We start from the raw sequence: 21,234 nt of genomic DNA, 5'->3' as shown, positions 1-21,234 counted from the left end.
AAATATACTTCCAGTTTTCATTTCTTACCTGAAAATAGCATTATGATCACCTCAGAAAGGAGGGAATTTCCTAGGCCTTTATAAAATTACTTTATAAGAAGATGTCTGGTAGAAAGATTAAAAATCAGCCCCCAAGTATTTCTTTAGCTTCAAATAACTTACCTGTAAGGGAGGATATGTGGATGTTTATATGTCATTATGCAATCCAGTGTTATTTTTTGCACCATTTGATCTTGGTGTAGCAACAACTAGGAATGATATTTTATAGAATAAATTAATGAAGTTAGATATACACATACCATGGGATCATAATTTACTTGTACTAATTTGCTCAATTAAAATTCTTAGAATCTAAATTCCTAGACATGGGTTAAGGATGATTTCCTGATAATAGCTTTACATTTTCCTGGAGGTAAAGGAAGATGAACAGAATATATGCAAAGAACAAAACAGAAACACAACTCTGACACCTGCCTCCCACATGCCAGATTCTCAGGTCTATCTGTCTTTTGGCCAAGGCCAATTCCCTACATGAGTCTAGATTTACACTAACTGGGCTGGTCCTGTGATGAGACAGAGCTCTTCTAATACCGTGAAGGTAAGAGCAGTCAGGAAGATGCCAGGAAAGAAGACCTGGCTCTGAAGCCTCTCTGATCAGTCAGTTCAGAATTTTGTTTCCTGTGGACAACTGAGAGTTTTGAGCTCTGGCTCTATAAACAAGTTATATCTGAATTACGGGCAAAACAAGGACAAATTCTGATGAAATAATATGTTTCATTTAAAAAACATCCAAATGAAAAGAGAAAATCTCGTTTCCCCAGATGGTTTAGAATGACATCCAATGCTTACTCTGCTTCTGACGTTAATTTTTTTCTGCAACGTTTTTTGGAACTCAAGGTCATATATTGTGATTTCCACGGACTATTATTCTCTCTTTTTTCATTCAGTCGAAAAGATCCTGGAACCCTGGCGCTCCATAAGGCTAACTTGCCTAGCAGTGAAAAGTAGCAGCTCTCTTGGCACAAACCCTCATTCCCTTCTAAAAACGAATTCTCACAAGACAACTAACGCTTTGTTACACTCACTGTTAATACAGCCGATCAATGTTTAGTCACCCCAAATTTCTTTAAAAATCTGCTAAATTAGTACTGTCTAAAACTGTTTCTCAAGATACAGAAAATATTTGTTAATTAAAAAAAAAATTAGACTTAAAGTATAGATATGGGCCCTATTCCAACAATTATTGAAAACCTAAAAGTTATTTTGGCAAAGAAAAAGGGAGAGGAAAGTTCACAAGTAACTGTAGTGGTAAGAATTTATTTTACTTACCTGAAGATACAGCTCATATAATTTGGATTCCAGATATAAGGCTCGTGGATTCGAAAACTTAGAGAAAACTTGCAAATGAGCAATTAACTGCCTAAAAAACAAACAAAAAAACCCCGAGAAAAACAGAAAAAAACAGAATTAGAGAACAAACGTTATTTGCTTGAGATGATAGTACCCACTAATTTTAGTCTGTGACAGGTACTCTGAACACCTTGACTATAGTTTCATTGTTAATTACACAGACAAGTTTTAATTATTTGCATTTAGGAAATCATTCTCCAGGAATTCCAAATCTCAGGCAGGTCCTCCCCTGAAATTCAGGCTCCCCACCCCACAAAATCATTCAGGATGTCCTCAGAATAAACCATAAATTAAACCAAATGTAGAAAGAAAGTAATCAAAATGGTAATACATTCCAAGATTGAACACAGATAATTTTTGGAACGATTCCTTATCTAGTTCCTATGCAGTAGACAGGAAAGTGGAAAAATATACACTTCTTCACTTTTATATAACATAAAAACTGATGTCAGGCAACAGAGGTCCAAGTTTGGGTAACCATGGCTCTTGCTTACCAAGAAGGAGGAAGGAAGAGCAATGCTCTGTGGTAAAAGTTAAATCTGAAGATGGGGTTGCCTCGAACAAACCACATCATCTACCGAGTCAGAACGAGAAGAGCGCTTCTACCGCATTTACATGCTCAACTTTCTAATTCATAGACTCTACAAGGCTTTAAAAATACTTAAGCAGGGAGAAGTGAAGAGAGGTGGAAACCAGCTGCATGTGTGGTTCTGCCATTCTGAGCTGTTGACTTTGGGGAAAGTCACTGAATGTCTCAGAGTCTCAGGTTCCTCATCTCGACAAAGACAAGACCTCCCAGATTTTCTGCGAGGACTGAATGCAAGACCACAAGTTGTGGTGCTTCAGCTCCCAAGGGTTTAGCAAACAACACATTTCTCTGTTTTAGGCAAAAGAAAGCAAAACTGTGAAAGCCCTATTAGTTAATATAGAGAAAAATGGCTGGAAATTATGACCTCTTTAAGATATTGTAGAGAAATAGGGGTAAGGGAAGCACTATTATTTATATTTAGCTTAAATGCCTGTGATAATTAGTCTTATGTGTCAACCTAAGTTGCAGTACCCAGTTATGTAACAAAACACTAATCTAGGAGTTGCAATGAAAATATTTTGTACATGTTGTTAACATCTACAACTAGTGGACTTTAAATAAAGGAGATTACCTTCAATAATGTGGATGGGCCTCATCCAATCAATTGAAAGCTATAAGAGCAAAAACTGATGTTTCTCAGAAAAGGAATTCTGCCGTAAGACTGTCACACAGAAATCCTACCCTTCGAACTTCACATTCAAGACTACAAGCATCAAATCCTGCCTGAGTTTCCAACCTGCTGTCTGCCCAACAAATTCTGGACTTGCTGGCTCCTATAATCACGTGAGCCAATTCCTTAAAACAGATCTCTCCACACACACACACACACCCATATATATCTCCATTCTACTGGTTCTGTTTCTCTGGAAAGCTCTGACTGATACAATGTCTCTGTAATTACTTATCACTGAGCCTTTTCAGTTTTACAAATAAATTTTTAAAATCTATTGAAACATATACGCTTTCCCTCAACATTTATTATTTTTTATGTGCCATGTAGCCTTCAGGAGACAAAGAGAACAGGAGCTAATTTTCACGTTCTCATTAAACACTTGCCAGTGAGGAACGTGTTCCATGGATTATGACATTGGGCTATGAATATACTGAGATGGCCCCAAGAATGTGATTATCCATTTACTTACATTTTCAATGATGGGGAATGCTAGCAACATTCTAGGTTTGGCTACAGGGGGCAGGAAAATTAATTAAGACATGGAACTTATTTTTAAAGAGTTTTTAATTTACATAGATGATTTATAAAAAAATTAGTACCCAAGGCAAGGAGCAGCACCTGATTAGAGGTATGAACAGCTGTTATCAAAGCTTGACGGTGGGTAAGATAACTTCTAGTTTAAAAGACAGGAAGAGCTTCAGTGAAGAAGCAGAATGAGAACTGTGCCTTGAAGTACGACTAGAATTTCACTTGGCAGCAATGAGGCAAGGGGACTGCAGAAAGAAGGACATAGCAAAGGTCCAGGGGTGAGAATGGAAGAGGTATGAATGCATGAATAGCTTATTCGTTTATTCAACAAATAAACACAAGGACAAACCTTTGGATAGCTGTTATGCTGAAGGATACAAAGACGAAAAGAGCAATCTCTGTCTTAGAGGAAGTAGTAGGGGATAGAATGCTCAGAGTTGTGAGAAGGTAGGAGCAGAGAAGGAACTATGGTTCCATGAAGCTTAGCCATGATCTTAGTACATAAACTCCTGTGCTTTATATACTATTTCCATTAGCTGGCAAGCCCTTCTGTGCTTGGCAAACTTTTGTCTTGCAGCTTCAAAGGTGCCCTCCCCTTTGTAAAAGTCTTCCCTTTGTGATAGAATTAAGTCATTTTTTTTTACTGTGCTCCTGTAACTCCTTTAAAAATACTTTGTTAAAATATTTCACCAGGCATTAGACTGAGCTTCTAGCTCTGCAGAAGCTAGGTACCATTCATCTGTTGCCCAGCACTTAGCAAAAGGACCTTGATACAGTTGCTGAATGATGAGCTAACAAATGGCTCATGGGAAAGACTCAACAAATATGCATATCAGATTGAGATGTAAAGTGTTAAAATAACACAGCAGCGCCAGTCTGGTGGATCTCTGACACCCCAATTCAGACAATATTCAAGTAAGCTGGAGTACCTTCTGAAAGCAGAGTCACTTCTTTTTTCTAACGTTTCTAACAATTCAGGTAAATGAATAAACCAGAGAGTCAGAAAGAGAATGTAACAGCATGGAAAAAAAGAAAGCCAAAAGTAATCAGGAAAGAAGTCAAAAGGCAAAGTCAAGAGTGCTGATGCGCTTATTTATAAGGGAAAAGATGTTCCATTCTGTGTTGCCCCAGCACACGAACATAATGTCCCAATGCTATGAAAGTGAACGACAAAGGTCAAGGGCATTTAACTGCTCCAGGCCCCAGTGCTCTCATCTATAAAAAGGCGCTACAATCAGATGACTCCAAAGTCCCCAAACTCTTAACATTCTGTGGCTAAACAAGAAAAAATAAATAGTAAGCAAGCAAAGAAAAAACTCAGAACACTGGCAGTTTTCTTCAGGTTGTAAAAGAAAATCTCAGGAAGATTCAGCACTTTGGTAAATAATTATCTGAGTAATTCATCTTGTCCCAGACTATTTCACAGGAGGTCACAAGAGGTCTCTTCCCGCTCCTCCTGGATCCGTGGATCTGTAATCTTTCAGCAATGCTGAACTTACTTGGTCGCAGCTCTTCTTGTCTTTTTCTTTTGTGAGGGTTCATCTTGGGGCGCCAGCTCTTCCCCCAACTCTTCATCCTCTCCGGCAACAGGTTCCTCTTCTATTTCCTCTGCCCCCAGCCCTCTGCCTTTTCTTCGCAGATCCTGGGTTGGTGCAACTTGCAGATCTGCTGGGTAATACTCGTTGCTACAGTGGAAAGAGAGTAATATGAAACAGATGAAGCTAAATATCCTAAATGTTTATGACAGATGTATGTCCCCAGTTCACAGACTCACACACAGAAGAGACATCAGAGGCACCTTAGTCAAGCATCTTCTACAACATTTAAACTCAGCCCCTCTTAAATACCTAATTTGACAAGTCAATCACTAACTGCAGAAGACAGCCACTTCATTGTTACACTGTTGAAAATATTTGAAATGTCTACTTTGGACTAAGCTGATATCAGCCTCCCTGTCTCTGGAACCACAACTTGGGGAGGAGGGGATAGGGGTAGATTATATTATAGTATTCAGTCCTCCAGGTATGACCTGGTAAGACAGGCGGGACTATCAATTCATTGCTTTTGAGGGAAGTCACAACATGACACAGACTCAGACTAAATGTCCAGGCAATGAAAATCAGTCAGGCTTTATATTTTGGCTCCTCTAAACTAAGCTTGTGCAGTTGGTATTCACATTTGTTCTTACTGAATTCCATCCTTTTAATTTTGGTCCATTGCTGTAGGTAACTAATGCTATCTTGAAGGCTATCATTCAGTGCATTAGTTTTGTGTCACTTTGGTTCATTCATCCAACAATTATTACTTTGTTGTCTGTTTTGTGCGTGACACTGGGCTATAGATATAAGGAAACTGATCAGATAGACTTTAAGGTCCTCACTCAAAAATACACTGATAGGGACTTTCCTGGTGGCACAGTGGTTAAGAATCCGCCTGCCAATGCAGGGGACATGGGTTTGAAACCTGGTCCGGGAAGATCCCACATGCCACGGAGCAACTAAGCCCGTGTGCCACAACTACTGAGCCTGCACTCTAGAGCTCGTGAGCCACAACTACTGAGCCGTCGTGCTACAACTACTGAAGCCTGCGTGCCTAGAGCCCATGCTCCACAACGAGAAGCCACTGCAATGAGAAGCCCGTGCACCACAACAAAGAAGAGCCCCCGCATGCAGCAACTAAGACCCAATGCAGCCAAAAATAAATAAATAAATAAATAAATTTAAAAATACACTGATGCAATACATATTTGAGGATAGCATCCTACCAGCACACCTGGAAGAAATACACTATAGGTTAATACACAACACTAAACCTAGAAGGCTGAGACCCTACCATACTCAATGCTGTACTCTTAGCTAGCAGGATCTTACCCTTAATAAATAAAAAATAAATGAATGAATGAAATGAGCAAAGTTGTCCTTTAAAAACTGCACCATTATCCATTTAAAAACGTGTGTACTATACTCTCAGCCCTCAATTAACCACATGACATATTAACCTTTACCTCTATGCACAGCACGTTCACTCATTCATTTATTACATAATTCATACAAAGCACTTATAAGAGCGTCTAACACACAGCAAGTACTATTAAATGTCACCTATCACTGAGATACTGTTGCTATTGTTAGTCATTCATTTCTGCTTCTGGTTTGGTTCTTCTCAGAGAATGTTTACAATGGATTCACAATTAGTCCTAATACCAAATTATATGAAACATATTTAGAAGTATAAATTTATAACCCCCCAAATTAAAAGCCCATAATATATTTCAAAGTCAGAATTAAAGGTGACCTTTGGGTTTTTCATTAGTTTGGATCATTTACAAAAGTATTAGTTATAGGTAATCAGTGCCAATTAATCTTCAACATTTTTAAAAAATTGTGTCTTTTCAGTCTTTAAGTTTTCTTAAACTCAGAGACTCATATCCTGTTACAGGCTCTGCCCTCCATCCACACCTCACAGCACCTTGTGCTACTAGAGGAAGGTCTTTACATTAAGCTAAGGAGTAATTTATTTCTTTGGGGACAAACTTGAAAAATTAACATGATAGGAACTTCATATCCTACTAACACCTTTAATACCGGCTTGCATAGGTACAGCCCCTTGCAATTCACAAAACAACTGATAAACACTACATGATCTTCAAAACAAGGCAAGGAAGCTGAACGTCACTGCTCTTGTTTAGACATAAAGCCCAAAGACCTATGTGAAAAAAAGAAAATCATTACTCTTCCACCACCATATCTACTGACCTGTGTGCATCTTTGCTTGTAACCTTTCCCAGAATGAATTATCCAGGCAAACCTCTTCACTTATGCACAGAATCCTGTCTCCTCCTGCCTATCCAAAGGCAGGGCTCTCGCGATTTTATCCCCTCTCTTGCATTACCCATTTCCCCTCCCTTATGGATCATTCATGCTAGCATCGCCTACACACAGGCTGTTTAAGCTCAACGTCAACCCAGACAACAACGGCTCCCCTTCTGCTCCCACACCTCCTTCCACCTACGTCTACTTCCTTTTTTCAAGAACTGCCCACACTTGCTGTTTCCATTTTTCTTCTCCATCTTCTCTTAAGCCATTTTAATCAGAATGTCATCCCTATCAGGTCAACCAAAACAACTCTTGTTAAGGTCACTTCCAAAGCCAATGGTCAATACTTTTTTTTTTTTTAATCTATCATGACAAGTGAGGTTTATTCCAACGATACAAGAAAGGTTTAACTTTCTAAAGTCAATCAGTATAGTTACTCACATTAAGAGAATAAAGAAGAAAAAAGCATACAACTAACTTATTAGATACAGGAAAATAAGTGGAAAATTTTCTCACAAATTAATGATAACCATTTTTTTTGTACAGCAGCTTCTTATTAGTCATTAGTGTATACATGTCAATCCCAATGGCCCAATTCATCACACCACCACTCCCACCCACCTGCGGCTTTCCCCCCTTGGTGTCCATACGTTTGTTCTCTACATCTGTGTCTCAATTTCTGCCCTGCAAACCGGTTCATCTATACCATTTTTCTAGTTTCCACACACATGCGTTAGTATATGATATTCGTTTTTCTCTTTCTGACTTACTTTACTCTGTATGACAGTCTCTAGATCCATCCACGTCTCAACCAATGACCCAATTTCGTTCCTTTTTATGTCTGAGTAATATTCCATTGTATATATGTACCACATATTCTTTATCCATTCATCTGTCAATGGGCATTTAGGCTGCTTCCATGACCTGGCTATTGTAAATAGTGCTGCAATGAACATTGGGGTGCATGTGTCTTTTTGAATTATGGTTTTCTCTGGGTATATGCCCAGTAGTGGGATTGCTGGATCATATTGTAATTCAATTTTTAGTTTTTTAAGGAACCCCCATACTGTTCTCCATAGTGGCTGTATCAATTTACATTCCCACCAACAGTGCAAGAGGGTTCCCTTTTCTCCACACCCTCTCCAGCATTTGTTGTTTGTAGATTTTCTGATGATGCCCATTCTAACTGGTGTCAGGTGATACCTCATTGTAGTTTTGATTTGCATTTCTCTAATAATTAGTGATGTTGACCAGCTTTTCATGTGCTTCTTGGCCATCTGTATGTCTTCTTTGGAGAAATGTCTATTTAGGTCTTCAGCCCATTTCTGGATTGGGTTGTTTGTTTTTTAATATTGAGCTGCATGAGCTGTTTATATATTTTGGAGATTAATCCTTTGTCCGCTGATTCATTTGCAAATATTTTCTCCCATTCTGAGGGTTGTCTCTTCGTCTTGTTTATGGTTTCCTTTGCTGTGCAAAAGCTTTTAAGTTTCATTAGGTCCCATTTGTTTATTTTTGTTTTTATTTCCATTACTCTAGGAGGTGTACCAAAAAAGATCTTGCTGTGATTACGTCAAAGAGTGTTCTTCCTATGTTTTCCTCTAAGAGTTTTATAGTATCCAGTCTTAATTTAGGTCTCTAATCCATTTTGAGTTTATTTTTGTGTATGGTGTTAGGGAGTGTTCTAATTTCATTCTTTTACATGTAGCTGTCCAGTTTTTCCCAGCACCACTTATTGAAGAGACCATCTTTTCTCCATTGTATATCCTTGCCTCCTTTGTCATAGATTAGTTGACCATAGGTGTGTGGGTTTACCTCGGGGCTTTCTACCTTGTTCCATTGATCTACATTTCTGTTTTTGTGCCAGTACCATGTTGTCTTGATTACTGTAGCTTTGTAGTATAGTCTGAAGACAGGGAGTCTGATTCCTCCAGCTCTGTTTTTTTCCCTCAAGTCTGCTTTGGCTATTCGGGGTCTTTTGTGTCTCCCAACAAATTTTAAGAGTTTTTGTTCTAGTTCCGTAAAAACTGCCATTGGTAATTTGATAGGGATTGCATTGAATCTGTAGATTGCTTTGGGTAGTATATTCATTTTCACAATATTGATTCTTCCAATCCAACAACATGGTATATCTCTCCATCTGTGGGTATCATCTTTAATTTCTTTCATCAGTGTCTTATAGTTTTCTGCATACAGGTCTTTTGTCTCCCTAGGTAGGTTTATTCCTAGGTATTTTATTCTTTTTGTTGCAATAGTAAATGGGAGTGTTTCATTAATTTCTCTTTCAGATTTTTCATCATTAGTGCATAGGAAAGCGAGAGATTTCTGTGTATTAATTTTGTACCCTGCAACTTTACCTAATTCATTGATTAGCTCTAGTAGTATTCTGGTGGCATCTTTAGGATTCTCTATGTATAGTATCATGTCATCTGCAAACAGTGACAGTTTTACTTCTTCTTTTCCAATTTGTATTCTTTTATTTCTTTTTCTTCTCTGATTGTCCAGGCTAGGACTTCTAAAACTATGTTGAATAACTGCGGTGAGAGTTGACATCCTTGTCTTGTTCCTGATCTTATAGGAAATGCTTTCAGTTTTTCACCATTGAGAATGACATTTACTGTGGGTTTGTCATATATGGCCTTTATTATGTTCAGGTAGGTTCCCTCTATGCACACTTTCTGGAGAGTTTTTACCATAAATGGGTGTTGAATTTTGTCAAAAGCTTTTTCTGCATCTATTGAGATGATCATATGGTTTTTATTCTTCAACTTGTTAATATGGTGTATCACATTGATTGATTTGCATATATTGAAGAATCCTTGCATCCCTGGGATAAATCCCACTTGATCATGATGTATGATCCTTTTATATGTGTTGTTGGATTCTGTTTGCTACTATTTTGTTGAGGATTTTTGAATGTATATTCATCAGTGATATTGGTCTGTAATTCTCTTTTTTTGTAGTACCTTTGTCTGGTTTTGGTATCAGGGTGATGGTAGCCTCATAGAATGAGTTTGGGAGTGTTCCTTCCTCTGCACTTTTTTGGAAGAGTTTGAGAAGGATGGGTGTTAGCTCTTCTCTAAATGTTTGATAGAATTCACCTGTGAAGCCATCTGGTCCTTGACTTTTGTTTGTTGGAAGATTTTTTTCTTTTTTTTTTTGTGGTACACGGGCCTCTCACTGTTGTGGCCTCTCCCGTTGCGAAACACAGGCTCCTGCCAGGCAGGCTCAGTGGCCATGGCTCACAGGCCCAGCCGCTCCACAGCATGTGGAATCTTCCCGGACCAGGGCACAAAGCTGTGTCCCCTGCATCAGCAGGCGGACTCTCAACCACTGCGCTACCAGGGAAGCCCTGTTGGAAGATTTTTAATCACAGTTTCAATTTCATTACTTGTGATTGTTCTGTTCATATTTTCTATTTCTTCCTGGTTCAGTCTTGGAAGTTTATACCTTTCTAAGAACATGTCCATTTCTTCCAGGTTGTCCATTTTATTGGCATAGAGTTGCTTGTAGTAGTCCCTTAGGATGCTTTGTATTTCTGCAGTGTCTGTTGTAACTTCTCCTTTTTCATTTCTAATTTTATTGAGTCCTCTCCCTCTTTTTCTTGATGAGTCTGGCTAATGGTTTATCAATTTTGTGTATCTTCTCAAAGAACCAGCTTTTAGTTTTATTGATCTTTCCTATTCTTTGATTCTATTTCATTTATTCCTGCACTGATCTTTATTTCTTTCCTTCTGCTAACTTTGGGTTTTGTTTGTTTTCCCTTCTCTAGTTTCTTTAGGTGTAACGTTAGATTGCTTATTTGAGATTGCTCTTGTTACTTAAGGTAAGCTTGTATTGCTATAAAATTCCCTGTTAGAACTGCTTTTGCTGCATCCCATAGGTTTTGGATTGTCTGTCGTGTTTTCATTGACATTTCTCTCTAGGTATTTTTTGATTTCCTCTTTGATTTCTTCTAAATAACCAAGTGATCTCTTGGTTATTTAGTAACGTAGTGTTTAGCCTCCATGTATTTGTGTTTTTTATGTTTTTTCCCCTTTAATTGGTTTCTAATCTCATAGCACTGTGGTCAGAAAAGATGCTTGATATGATTTCAACCTTCTTAAAGTTACTGAGGCTTGATGTGTGACCCAAGATGTGATCTATCCTGGAGAATGTTCCATGCACACTTGAGAAGAAAGTGTAATCTGCTGTTTTTGGATGGAATGTCCTATAAATATCAATTAAATCTATCTGGTCTATTGTATCATTTAAAGCTTGTGTTTCCTTATTAATCTGTCCATTGGTGTAAGTGAGGTGATAAAGTCCCCCACTATTATTGTGTTACTGTCGATTTCCTCTTTTATAGCTGTTAGCAGTTGCCTCATGTATTGAGGTGCTCCTATGTTTGGTGCATATATATTTATAATTGTTATATCTTCTTCTTGGATTGATCCTTTGATCATTATGTAGTGTCCTTCCTTGTCTCTTGTAACACTCTTTATTTTAAAGTCTATTTTATGTGATATGAGTATAGCTACTCCAGCTTTCTTTTGATTTCCATTTGCATGGAATATCTTGTTCCATCCCCTCACTTTCAGTCTGCATGTATCCCTAGGTCTGAAGTGGGTGACTTGTAGACAGCATATATATGGGTCTTGTTTTTGTATCCATTCAGCAAGCCTGTGTCTTTTGGTTGGAGCATTTAATCCATTCACGTTTAAGGTAATTATCGATATGTATGTTCCTATGACCATTTTCTTAATTGTTTTGGGTTTGTATTTGTAGGTCCTTTTCTTCTCTTGTGTTTCCCACTTAGAGAAGTTCCTTTAGCATTTGTTGTAGAGGTGGTTTGGTGGAGCTGAATTGTCTTAGCTTTTGCTTGTCTGTAAAGCTTTTGATATCTCCATTGAATATTAATGAGATCCTTGCTGGGTCAAGTAATCTTGGTTGTAGGTTCTTCCCTTTCATCACTTTAAGTATATCATGCCACTCCCTTCTGGTTTGTAGAGTTTCTGCTGAGAAATCAGCTGTCAACCTTATGGGAGTTCCCCTGTATGTTATTTGTTGCTTTTCCCTTGCTGCTTTCAGTAATTTTTCTTTGTCTTTAATTTTTGTCAATTTGATTACTATGTGTCTTGGTGTGTTTCTCCTTGGGTTTCTCCTGTATGGGACTTGCTGTGTTTCCTGGACTTGGGTGGCTATTTCCTCTCCCATGTTAGGGAAGTTTTCAACTATAATCTCTTCAAATATTTTCTCTGGTCCTGTCTCTCTCTCTTCTCCTTCTGGGACCCCTATAGTGAGAATGTTGTTGTGTTTAATGTTGTCCCAGAGGTCTCTTAGGCTGTCTTCATTTCTTTTCATTCTTTTCTCTTTATTCTGTTCCGCAGCAGTGAATTCCACCATTCTGTCTTCCAGGTCACTTACCCATTCTTCTGCCTCAGTTATTCTGCTATAGATTCCTTCTAGTGTAGTTTTCATTTCAGTTATTGTATTGGTCATCTCTGTTTGTTTGTTCTTTAATTTTCTAGGTTTTGTTAAACATTTCTTGCATCTTCTCGATCTTTGCCTCCATTGTTTTTCCGAGGTCCTGGATCATCTTCACTATCATTATTCTGAATTCTTTTTCTGGAAGGTTGCCTATCTCTACTTCATTTAGTTGTTTTTCTGGGGTTTTATCTGTTCCTTCATCTGGCACATAGCCCTCTGCCTTTTCATCTTGTCTATCTTTCTGTGTCGGTTAATTCTTATTCTTCATCTGACTGATGTCTCAGACACATTTGATTCCACTGTTTACTCCCTCCTTGAAATACTTCCGTCAAGGGATATTAAGTGGTCTTGGTTCTTCTATCACTCTTTCCTGGCATCCTTGGCTGATTCCTTATCTTCCAGCCTCTGAATATTGCTGTTAGTCCTTGGAAATTTTCCCTCTCTACATTTAAACCCCCAGGTGTGACTTCATTCCCTGTCTCATAATTTTAAAAACCATCCATATACTGATGAGTCTGAAATTTACTATCTTTAAACAAAACCTTTCCCCTGAACTTTAAACTCTACACTCAACTGCCTACTTGAGATCTGTGCCTAGATGTCTATTCAGCATCCTAAACTTAACATGTTTTAAATAATGAACTCTTGATCTTCCTCACAAGTCAGCAAACTTCTGCATTTCTGTCAATCTCAGTAAATGGTAACTCTGTTCTTCCAGTTGCTCAGGCCAAAACCTTACAGACATCTTTGATTCCTCCCCTTCCTCCTTCGTGCACCCCCCAAACCCCCATCCCACGAGTGATCTGTTGGTAAGTCCCACAGGCTAATCTAGTTGCAATTCTTCAAAAATATATCTTTTTGAATTGAAATCCTTCAAAAGTTGTCAAGGATTCAACTACCTCTCATCATCTACACTATTCCCACCTTGGTCACCATCACTTCTTGCCCAGATTTTTGCAATCTCCTCCCAACTCTACTCTGCAGTCCCTCTGCTCTCACCACTGCTGTCCCACAGTCCATTCTCAACATGGCAGCCAGAAAAATCCTCAAGAAAACTTAAGTCATGTCATCCTTCTGCTTAAACCTCCCAATGGCTTTCCATTTCACTGACAGTAAAAAACTTAAAGGCCCTACACATATTCAGTCTCCTGTTAAATTTTTGCCCTCACCTCCAACTACTTTCTTCCTGGATCACCCTGCTGTAGCCACAAGACTCCCTAGCTGTTCCTTGAACTAGCCTGGCTGGCTGTGGTCTGTAGCCTGCCTAACCTAACCCTACAGCATTTTCCCATGTAATGAAATGTTTCCAGAAAACATAACTTTTATTGATTGACTAGTACTGTTCTATATACCGCACCCCTTATCTTTAGAGTTTTAAAGCAATCTGACTCTCACACAGCATACCTAGTCAAAATAAAACAGTGCTCCAGAAAGTTCTTGTTATTCTTTGAGAGCACATTCCTCGGCATCATGGGAAACAGTCAAGAGGTTCAAAACAGAGTGGCTGAGGTTGAGTTACTGGAAAGTAATTTTAAGCCCCAGGCAGGCAAGAAAACAACAATAGGGCAAGAAATAACAAGGCCATTGTACACTGATCTAACTCGGTATGGCCTTTCTTACTTTGAAATCTGCAATTTTTTATTAATAGCGTTTGTGGGCTGGTTAAATTTTGGTTTATGTAAGATTAAGTGGTAAACAAAAGTTGTTTAGTTGTTATCTGATGGAGCCAGTGCTTTAGAGAGGTGCCAATGATTTGAAAAGATGACAGATTTAAGAAAAGAACTCAGCCAATCTGGGAATTTAATACTTTGCACCTTCTCTTCCTCACACCCTACCAGAGACATATTCCTAGGCAAGAACACTTACTTGATAAATCTCAAGAAAAGCGGGCAAAGCTCCCTGGACCGTGGCTCTACCCTTTCTGGGAATTTTGCCAGAGCTCGCCAGAGCAAAAACCGAAAATTGGTATGGTCCAGTCTTTCCTGAAGGTCGGTTTTCAATGCGAACTGCTCATGATAAAGAGTTCCAACGTTTCCTTCCTGAGTCTGCTCCCAACTTGCATCTCCAATGGACCTCTCCTCATCTCTTGTGTCATTTTGCAGCTCTTTCTCTGAAAGAAAAAAGGTCATCATAACCACTAGAGAAATGTTAACAACTACGCTATGTGTTTCTGCCAGTAATGGCATTCCTTTCTCTAGTAATACAAGCAAATGATAACAGTATCCAAAGGTTATCAAAGATAATACATTTCTCATTTCTGCTTTCCAATTTTATGTGTAATTAAGCAATAGAAATTAAACAGTTAAACAACCATTTCCTCCCGCAGCCCCCTCCTTCATATCCCTTTACATACCAGCATGTGTAGCTGCTTTTTCTAGATGTTCATAGTAGACTTTCCAAAATTGCTTATTTTCCATTTCACGTGCATGAGAACTAAGAGTAAAGATCATAAAATAAAACCCGTGGTATGGACCCTATTTTGAGATATCTCATACAAAAAAAAAGTGAAAGGATATAACTAAAATACTAATTAAGTTATCCCTGAATGTGGGGTCGTAAACAACTTTTGTACTTTATTTTTCAAAATGCCTGTTCTGCTAAGGTCTAATATTTAGGGTTTTGAGAGGCCACACATAATATATTTCCAATCTGACAGAAAGCTAGAGTAGGCCCTCTGAAGACAAATGCCTGCAGAAGGACAGATTTCTATAAATGAGGCACAACGTATGTATTTTTTATGTGATTATGAACGTCCTTTTTAGAGCTAAAGGGTTTTGGATACTAGACAGCAAGGGTTTTAAATTAAATTTTTAATTTTTAAATTAAAGTTTGGCTCAATGACTCAATATATATAAATAAAAGCATACAATTATTATACAGTACTTATTACTGTAAAAAAAATTCAATAATACAGGTGTATAATATAAAGTAAAAAGAGAAAGTTCTCCAAAGTTATTTCAAAGTACAGAGAAACATATATAAAACAACTGAATTGTCAAAAACTTGGCATCAGATAGAATAAGTAATGTTTACTTTTTCTTCACCTTGTCCCACAAAGGCTTTAAGGTAGCTATAAATACCATACGCACCCATTCACTTAAATCACACCCCAGAGTATAATACTGGCTCCATCATCATTCTGCAGTAGTGAAAGCACAAGTTTCATCCATTTCACCCAGGCTTACCTTATGAGTTCAATAACAGGATCCCAGAGAGCACTGAAGTTAACATATAACATGCCTAACAGATAACGAAGTGGCACCTGCAAGCATAGGAAATTAGTTTAGATCAGCACCAAAATTGCAAGGATCCTGACTTGGACAACCTGAGGTTTGGAAAGAAGCTTCTGCTTTAAGAAAAAACTTGCTGGTGCCAATCCAAAATTCAGGTACAGTAATTTTCCTCCTCTTCCCAAAATGTCACTCATTATTTAACAGAGAAGAATCACTTAAGACAACATAGTATTCAAACTCACTCTAGATGCTCACGAATAAAGGATATATTTGAATAAACAGATTTGACTCATGATTAAATTCATTCCTAACAAATACTGCCATCACCTGACAAGACAAAACTTGAATGGTAATCAGTAAAGCACAGGTGCCAAAGAACCCAGCAAAGCACTACGTGAATGGCAGCTGAGGCTTTATGAGCAGATGTGTGAGTTCTCAAAACTAGGCATTAAAAGAGTTCAATTCAGAGGCTCTGAAGTTTTCACAGTCGCCTTTTGGAATGACAGTCACTGTTACTAGCATCCCCATGCACTCAGGAAACATCATGTAAAGTGGTAGTTCTATTATTATTTGGGGGTGGGGTGCTTGTGTCTACCTTAGCAGCAGAGTCCCTTTCCAAATGGAACATAACACAGGACGCTAATATACAGAACAGGTTAAGAACAGAACTGCTCTGCTTGAAAGGGGAATGCCTCCACTTGGCCTTCTTCCCAAAGGGATAGTGATGTATCCTCAAGGGTCATGGACGGAAAATCCCTGATACAAAAGGTAGAGGGCTGACGTCCTGCAGCAGTGAACAAATCTGGAGAAGAGTATCAGGCTGTCAACTTGACCTTGTTCCTCCTGCTGCCACCTACTACCTACCCTCACATACTACACACATACTCAGGAGAAGGGAGGATAGTAAATTATTTCTACTGTTGAAAAGGCTGTGGAGCCATTTAACTCAAAGCATTGAACAGAACTGGGTATTTACTTAGTTTTAAATTCTTTTTTTATAATTCTTGCTTTTAAAAATTCTTTCTCTCTCTCTCTTTTTTTAAATTTTTTGGTGACTATTTAGTATGCTTCTGTTTTCTCAAATGCCAGCTAAACAGATCTTAAAGTATAAACTGAGTTAAAAAAAAAAACCCCAAACACTGTTTTTACCTCCTGTAATGGCCCATCAGGGACTGCAGTCTGTACCACATCATGTCTTAGTTTTCTCAAATGAAGAAGCTTCTCTCTGTAATCATTCACAGTTGCTGGCACAAGTTCTGCCTGGCGTAATATAGCAAAGACAGACTGACGCTCTGAGAGCTCGTCATCCTGAACAACCAGAGGAAACCAGGAGGTAGGTCAGTATTTTGATTTTCCAAAAAGAACATTAAATGTGAACAGAAGTCTAAAAAAGAAAAACTGGCATATGTTAATGTTTTAAATTAAATAAGCAACACATTTTTTGAGTAAATGATTCATTCTTCCTCACATCATTTACTTTTTGGTAGATAATTTAGGTTTAGTGTCTAGCAGAGACACGACAAGTAAAAAACAGGAAAGTAATTCTCAAAATCACTCAAGTTGACTGGCAATATTTTTTGAAATACAGAAAATGTACATATACTTTCACTGTACAATTCTACTTCTAAGTACAAGTAATTTCTACTTCTGGAAGTAGTCACTTGCATTATTGAAATGTTTCCCTGAACAAAGGTATCTGTGTAAGGATGTTCACGGCAGTATTATTAGAAATGCTGCAAAACTACCAACAACCCACCTAAGCGTCCATCAAGAGGGAACTGGTTAAATACAATATTTTAAACTGTGGGGCACTATTCAAACTTCAAAAGAAATGAGGTAGGGCTAGAGGTACGGATATGGAAAAACTTGCATGACACCATTTGTTTAAGTTATGTGTGTATATACAAAAAGTCTGAAAGAATAGTCACCAACTAATTATGGATTTTCAGTGGTGGCCTTGCTGAGGGGATGGGAATAAGAATGGCAAAAAGTTTTTTTCAAACTTCGTGATAGATATTTACACGGTATTTGAATTTTTTGCAAAATTATCATTTTGGAACACAATATGTCAAGTTACATTTTTTAAAAGTTACCCAAAATGAACAGTTAAAATACCTCCATTAATTCTGGAAGCCGAACCTCAAAGTGGTTTAGGATCCTTATTGTCAAAAGCCGAATCTAGAGAAATTAAAAGGCATGTTTCAAACTCCAACTCTTTAAACATAAGAAACTGATTAAGAGTCAGTGAGACCTAAGTTTCATGGAATTATGAAAGATATACCACTTGTCAGAGTAATACGTGTTTATTCTATTCCTTATTTCATATTCAACACCAACCAACACCTTATTCAAATGGTACTTGGAACAATTAATGACCAGACTAGACTGAGAAGATAAGGTTGCTCATAAAACGGTGCTGCTTCTTTGAACTATAACACTATAGGCATCTCTGTAAATAAGCGCAAAGAATCTGATTAAGCTTACAATTCCACTGAAATTAATGATTTTTATTTCTAAATAACATGTTCAGGTATTTCTATACACCTGAATGAGCAGCAGAATCACCTACAGAGCTTTGAAAAATCATGCAGATATGTCACTTCCACCCTATGCCTGCAGAATCAGAATTTGGGGGTGTTGGGACCCAGAATTTATATTTTTAGTAAGCGCCCCAATTAATCCTGCTGCAATCAGTTTGTAGGTCAGTGTTTAGGAATCACTGCTTTAAATAGAAACCACCCCAAAGCAGCATTTTCTGATTAAGGAGCTCTGACAACCACTGGCAATACATGCATAAAACAAAAGATGAGAGGCAGAGAACACACCACAAAACCGTACTACCTTGGATATGCCAGTTGAAATGTTTGCTCGTAACTTGGGAAATAATTCCATTAGAGCTTCCTCTGAAAGTGGCCCCCTGCAGCCACATAAGGATAATCTCTGATAATAGAGATCAGCCAACAGCAACACAGACGGCTCCAAAGGAAACGCTCTGCAACGAGATATTTATTAGATCCAAACTGTACCGTACACCACAGAGAACTTAGGCTATACCAGAAACCACAGAAAATTATCACTGATGAAAGGAATGTAAGAGGGAACAGGTGAAAGTTTTACGTGGACATGTAGCATCACTTGAGACATGAAGAATCTGAGGTCCACCAACAGTGAGCCACACGCTCGAGTACAGACACACAGCCAGAGGCAGAGGCAGGATGATAATATGGTGTTTTGACTGAAGTCAAATGCTGTCTTTTCAATCCACATACTCATAAGTGACAGTGACATAAGGGGGGATATATACTATTCACTGAGTGTTTTCTATGTGCCGGGTACTGAGCTATGAGGGAAGCAGTACAGAGCAGGGGGCCGGCACATCAGCTCTGGGGTAGGGCAGCCCAGGCTTGAAGCCAGCCCATCATCATCATCACCCACGTAACCCTGGACAAGCCACTTAACCACTATGTGCTATGCTCCAACAAATACTTACTGAGTATCTACCATGTACCAGTGACTTTTCTAGATACTGGCTATAGCAGGAAACCAAGGAAAAAGTCCCTATCCTCCTGGAGCTTATATTCTAATAGGGGAAGGTCACCTCAGGAAAAGGAGGCTGGACTGAGAGACTGGTGCGTGGGGGAGAGGGCAAGGGAGTGAAGAGGAGTGCTGTCTGATATGGGGGTGATCACGGAAGGCACAGACTGAAGGAAGTCAAGAAGAGAGCCAAAAGGCACCTGGAAGAAAAGCATTCCCGGCAGAGGGAGCAGGGACGCCAAGTCCCAGACAGGTGTGCTTGCCTATGTGCCTATGTGTAATCGAGGAGACCAGTGCAGCTGGAACAGAGTGAACAAGGAGGAGTGGCTGGGGACGAGGTCAGAAGCCAGGGCCTAGATTACACAGAGCCCCAAGGAACATGATGAGGACTGCGGGTTTTATCCCGAGTAGGCTGGGTACCACGAGAGGAGGGTTTCTGAGCAGTGGCTCTGCTCACGCGGGCCAGGTGACTCTTTGTTGTGAGGCCGTCCAGTGCACAGCAGGGCGCTCCTTACCCACCACACCCCAGTAGCAGTCCCCAGCTGTGATGACCAAAAACGTCTCCAGAATGGCCCGTGGTTGAAAATCACTATTTCCGAGGGTTGTTGGCAAAAGAGTGACATGTTCTCTTTCACGGAAAAGAATCATCCTTGTTGTTGGGTACAAAACAGACAGCAGCAGGGCAAGGATGGAGGCAAGGAAACTCGTTAGGAGGCTACTGCAGTCATCCAGGTGAGAGATGGAGGTTGAGACCAGACTGGCAGCGGGTGCTGAGCAGCTGGGGTTCTGGATTTATTTAAGAATTCGAGTTCCCCCTTCTACAATGTTAACAGTACCTATACCTCAGGGAATTGTTGTGAGGATTACAATAATAATGTAATAATAATGTACGGAAAGTACTCAGAAGAGTGACCGGCACATAATAAAAATTCAATAAATGCAATTTGTGTATTGTTAACGCATAGTCTAATTCAATCTCCATGAGGGAAGTACTGCTACTCCCTTTTGAGAGAGAATAAAGTTGAGATTAACTAACTTACTCAAGGCTATCTAGCTAGTAAGTGATGAAGACAAGGTTCAAATCCAGGTTGTCTTGGCTGTGAAACCTCTGGCGTAACCAGTAGCTAGCGCAGCACCCAGCACTGAGGCCTGCATCTACAACTTTCACGAATGAAAACTTGCACTGCCACCCTCCAAGCCGATTCGCTCCTATTAGAGGTTTCTGGGCCTCCTAGGTTAAAAGCACCTGCCCGGGAGGCCAGCTGGCCTTCCACAAGGGACAGACAAATCCCACTCTGTCATGCGTGCTTTTCTGTTTTAAAACCTCCACAGATGCCTTAAATTGTTCCCACCAAAGCATACAGTGTGAGAAGTTTAAATAGAACGACTTAAAAAAAAAAAGGGGGCTTCCCTGGTGGCGCAGTGGTTGAGAGTCCGCCTGCCGATGCAGGGGACATGGGTTTGTGCCCTGGTCCAGGAGGATCCCACATGCCGCGGAGCGGCTAGGCCCGTGAGCCATGGCCACTGAGCCTGCGCGTCTGGAGCCTGTGCTCCGCAACGGGAGAGGCCACAACAGTGAGAGGCCCACGTACCGCAAAAAAAAATAAGTAAAGGGAACACATATGGAATATGGTAAGTAGGAAGACAACAAAGAAAAACTCCTCCTTAAAAAAATTTAAAGCAATTCAATTAACAACAGAGAGACAGTAGCCTTGCCCAGATTGGGGAATGTACAGAGCTTCTGGATTACTGCACTAAGTCTCTTAACTGGTCTCCTTTATCCTCCTTCAGTCTCTTCTCGATATAGCAGCTTAAGTGATCCTACTTTGGCCTACGCCACTCTCCTGCCAAAAACACCTCCTGTGGCTTCCCCTTTCACTCACAGTAAAAGCGAAGGCCCTACAACGGCCAAAGGTCAAACACTGCCTGCCACCACGCCCCCCATATCCTCCTCTCCTACTACCCTCTCCTCGCTCTACTCAG

At 39.4% G+C, this 21,234-nt stretch overlaps 1 protein-coding gene across 1 annotated transcript in view; it reads right to left on the bottom strand.

Moving 5' to 3' along the window:
• Positions 1 to 21,234, bottom strand: part of UTP20 (UTP20 small subunit processome component) — a 96,262-nt gene that overhangs the window by 53,478 nt on the left and 21,550 nt on the right. The window contains exons 16-24 of the mRNA XM_082665362.1: positions 18,559 to 18,709; positions 17,833 to 17,895; positions 16,867 to 17,025; positions 15,670 to 15,746; positions 14,838 to 14,917; positions 14,351 to 14,594; positions 4,700 to 4,885; positions 1,330 to 1,420; positions 163 to 248 (exon numbers count right to left, since the gene is read on the bottom strand). Coding sequence (XP_082521488.1) covers positions 163 to 248; positions 1,330 to 1,420; positions 4,700 to 4,885; positions 14,351 to 14,594; positions 14,838 to 14,917; positions 15,670 to 15,746; positions 16,867 to 17,025; positions 17,833 to 17,895; positions 18,559 to 18,709 — 1,137 coding nt within the window. The remainder of the gene's footprint in view (positions 1 to 162; positions 249 to 1,329; positions 1,421 to 4,699; positions 4,886 to 14,350; positions 14,595 to 14,837; positions 14,918 to 15,669; positions 15,747 to 16,866; positions 17,026 to 17,832; positions 17,896 to 18,558; positions 18,710 to 21,234) is intronic.

This window comes from Grampus griseus (assembly GCF_964374135.1).
Source record: "Grampus griseus genome assembly, chromosome: 11".
Classification (NCBI taxonomy): Eukaryota; Metazoa; Chordata; class Mammalia; order Artiodactyla; family Delphinidae; genus Grampus; species Grampus griseus.
The sequence above is the reverse complement of the archived record's forward strand: the minus strand, read 5'-3'. Positions and strand labels throughout refer to the sequence as shown.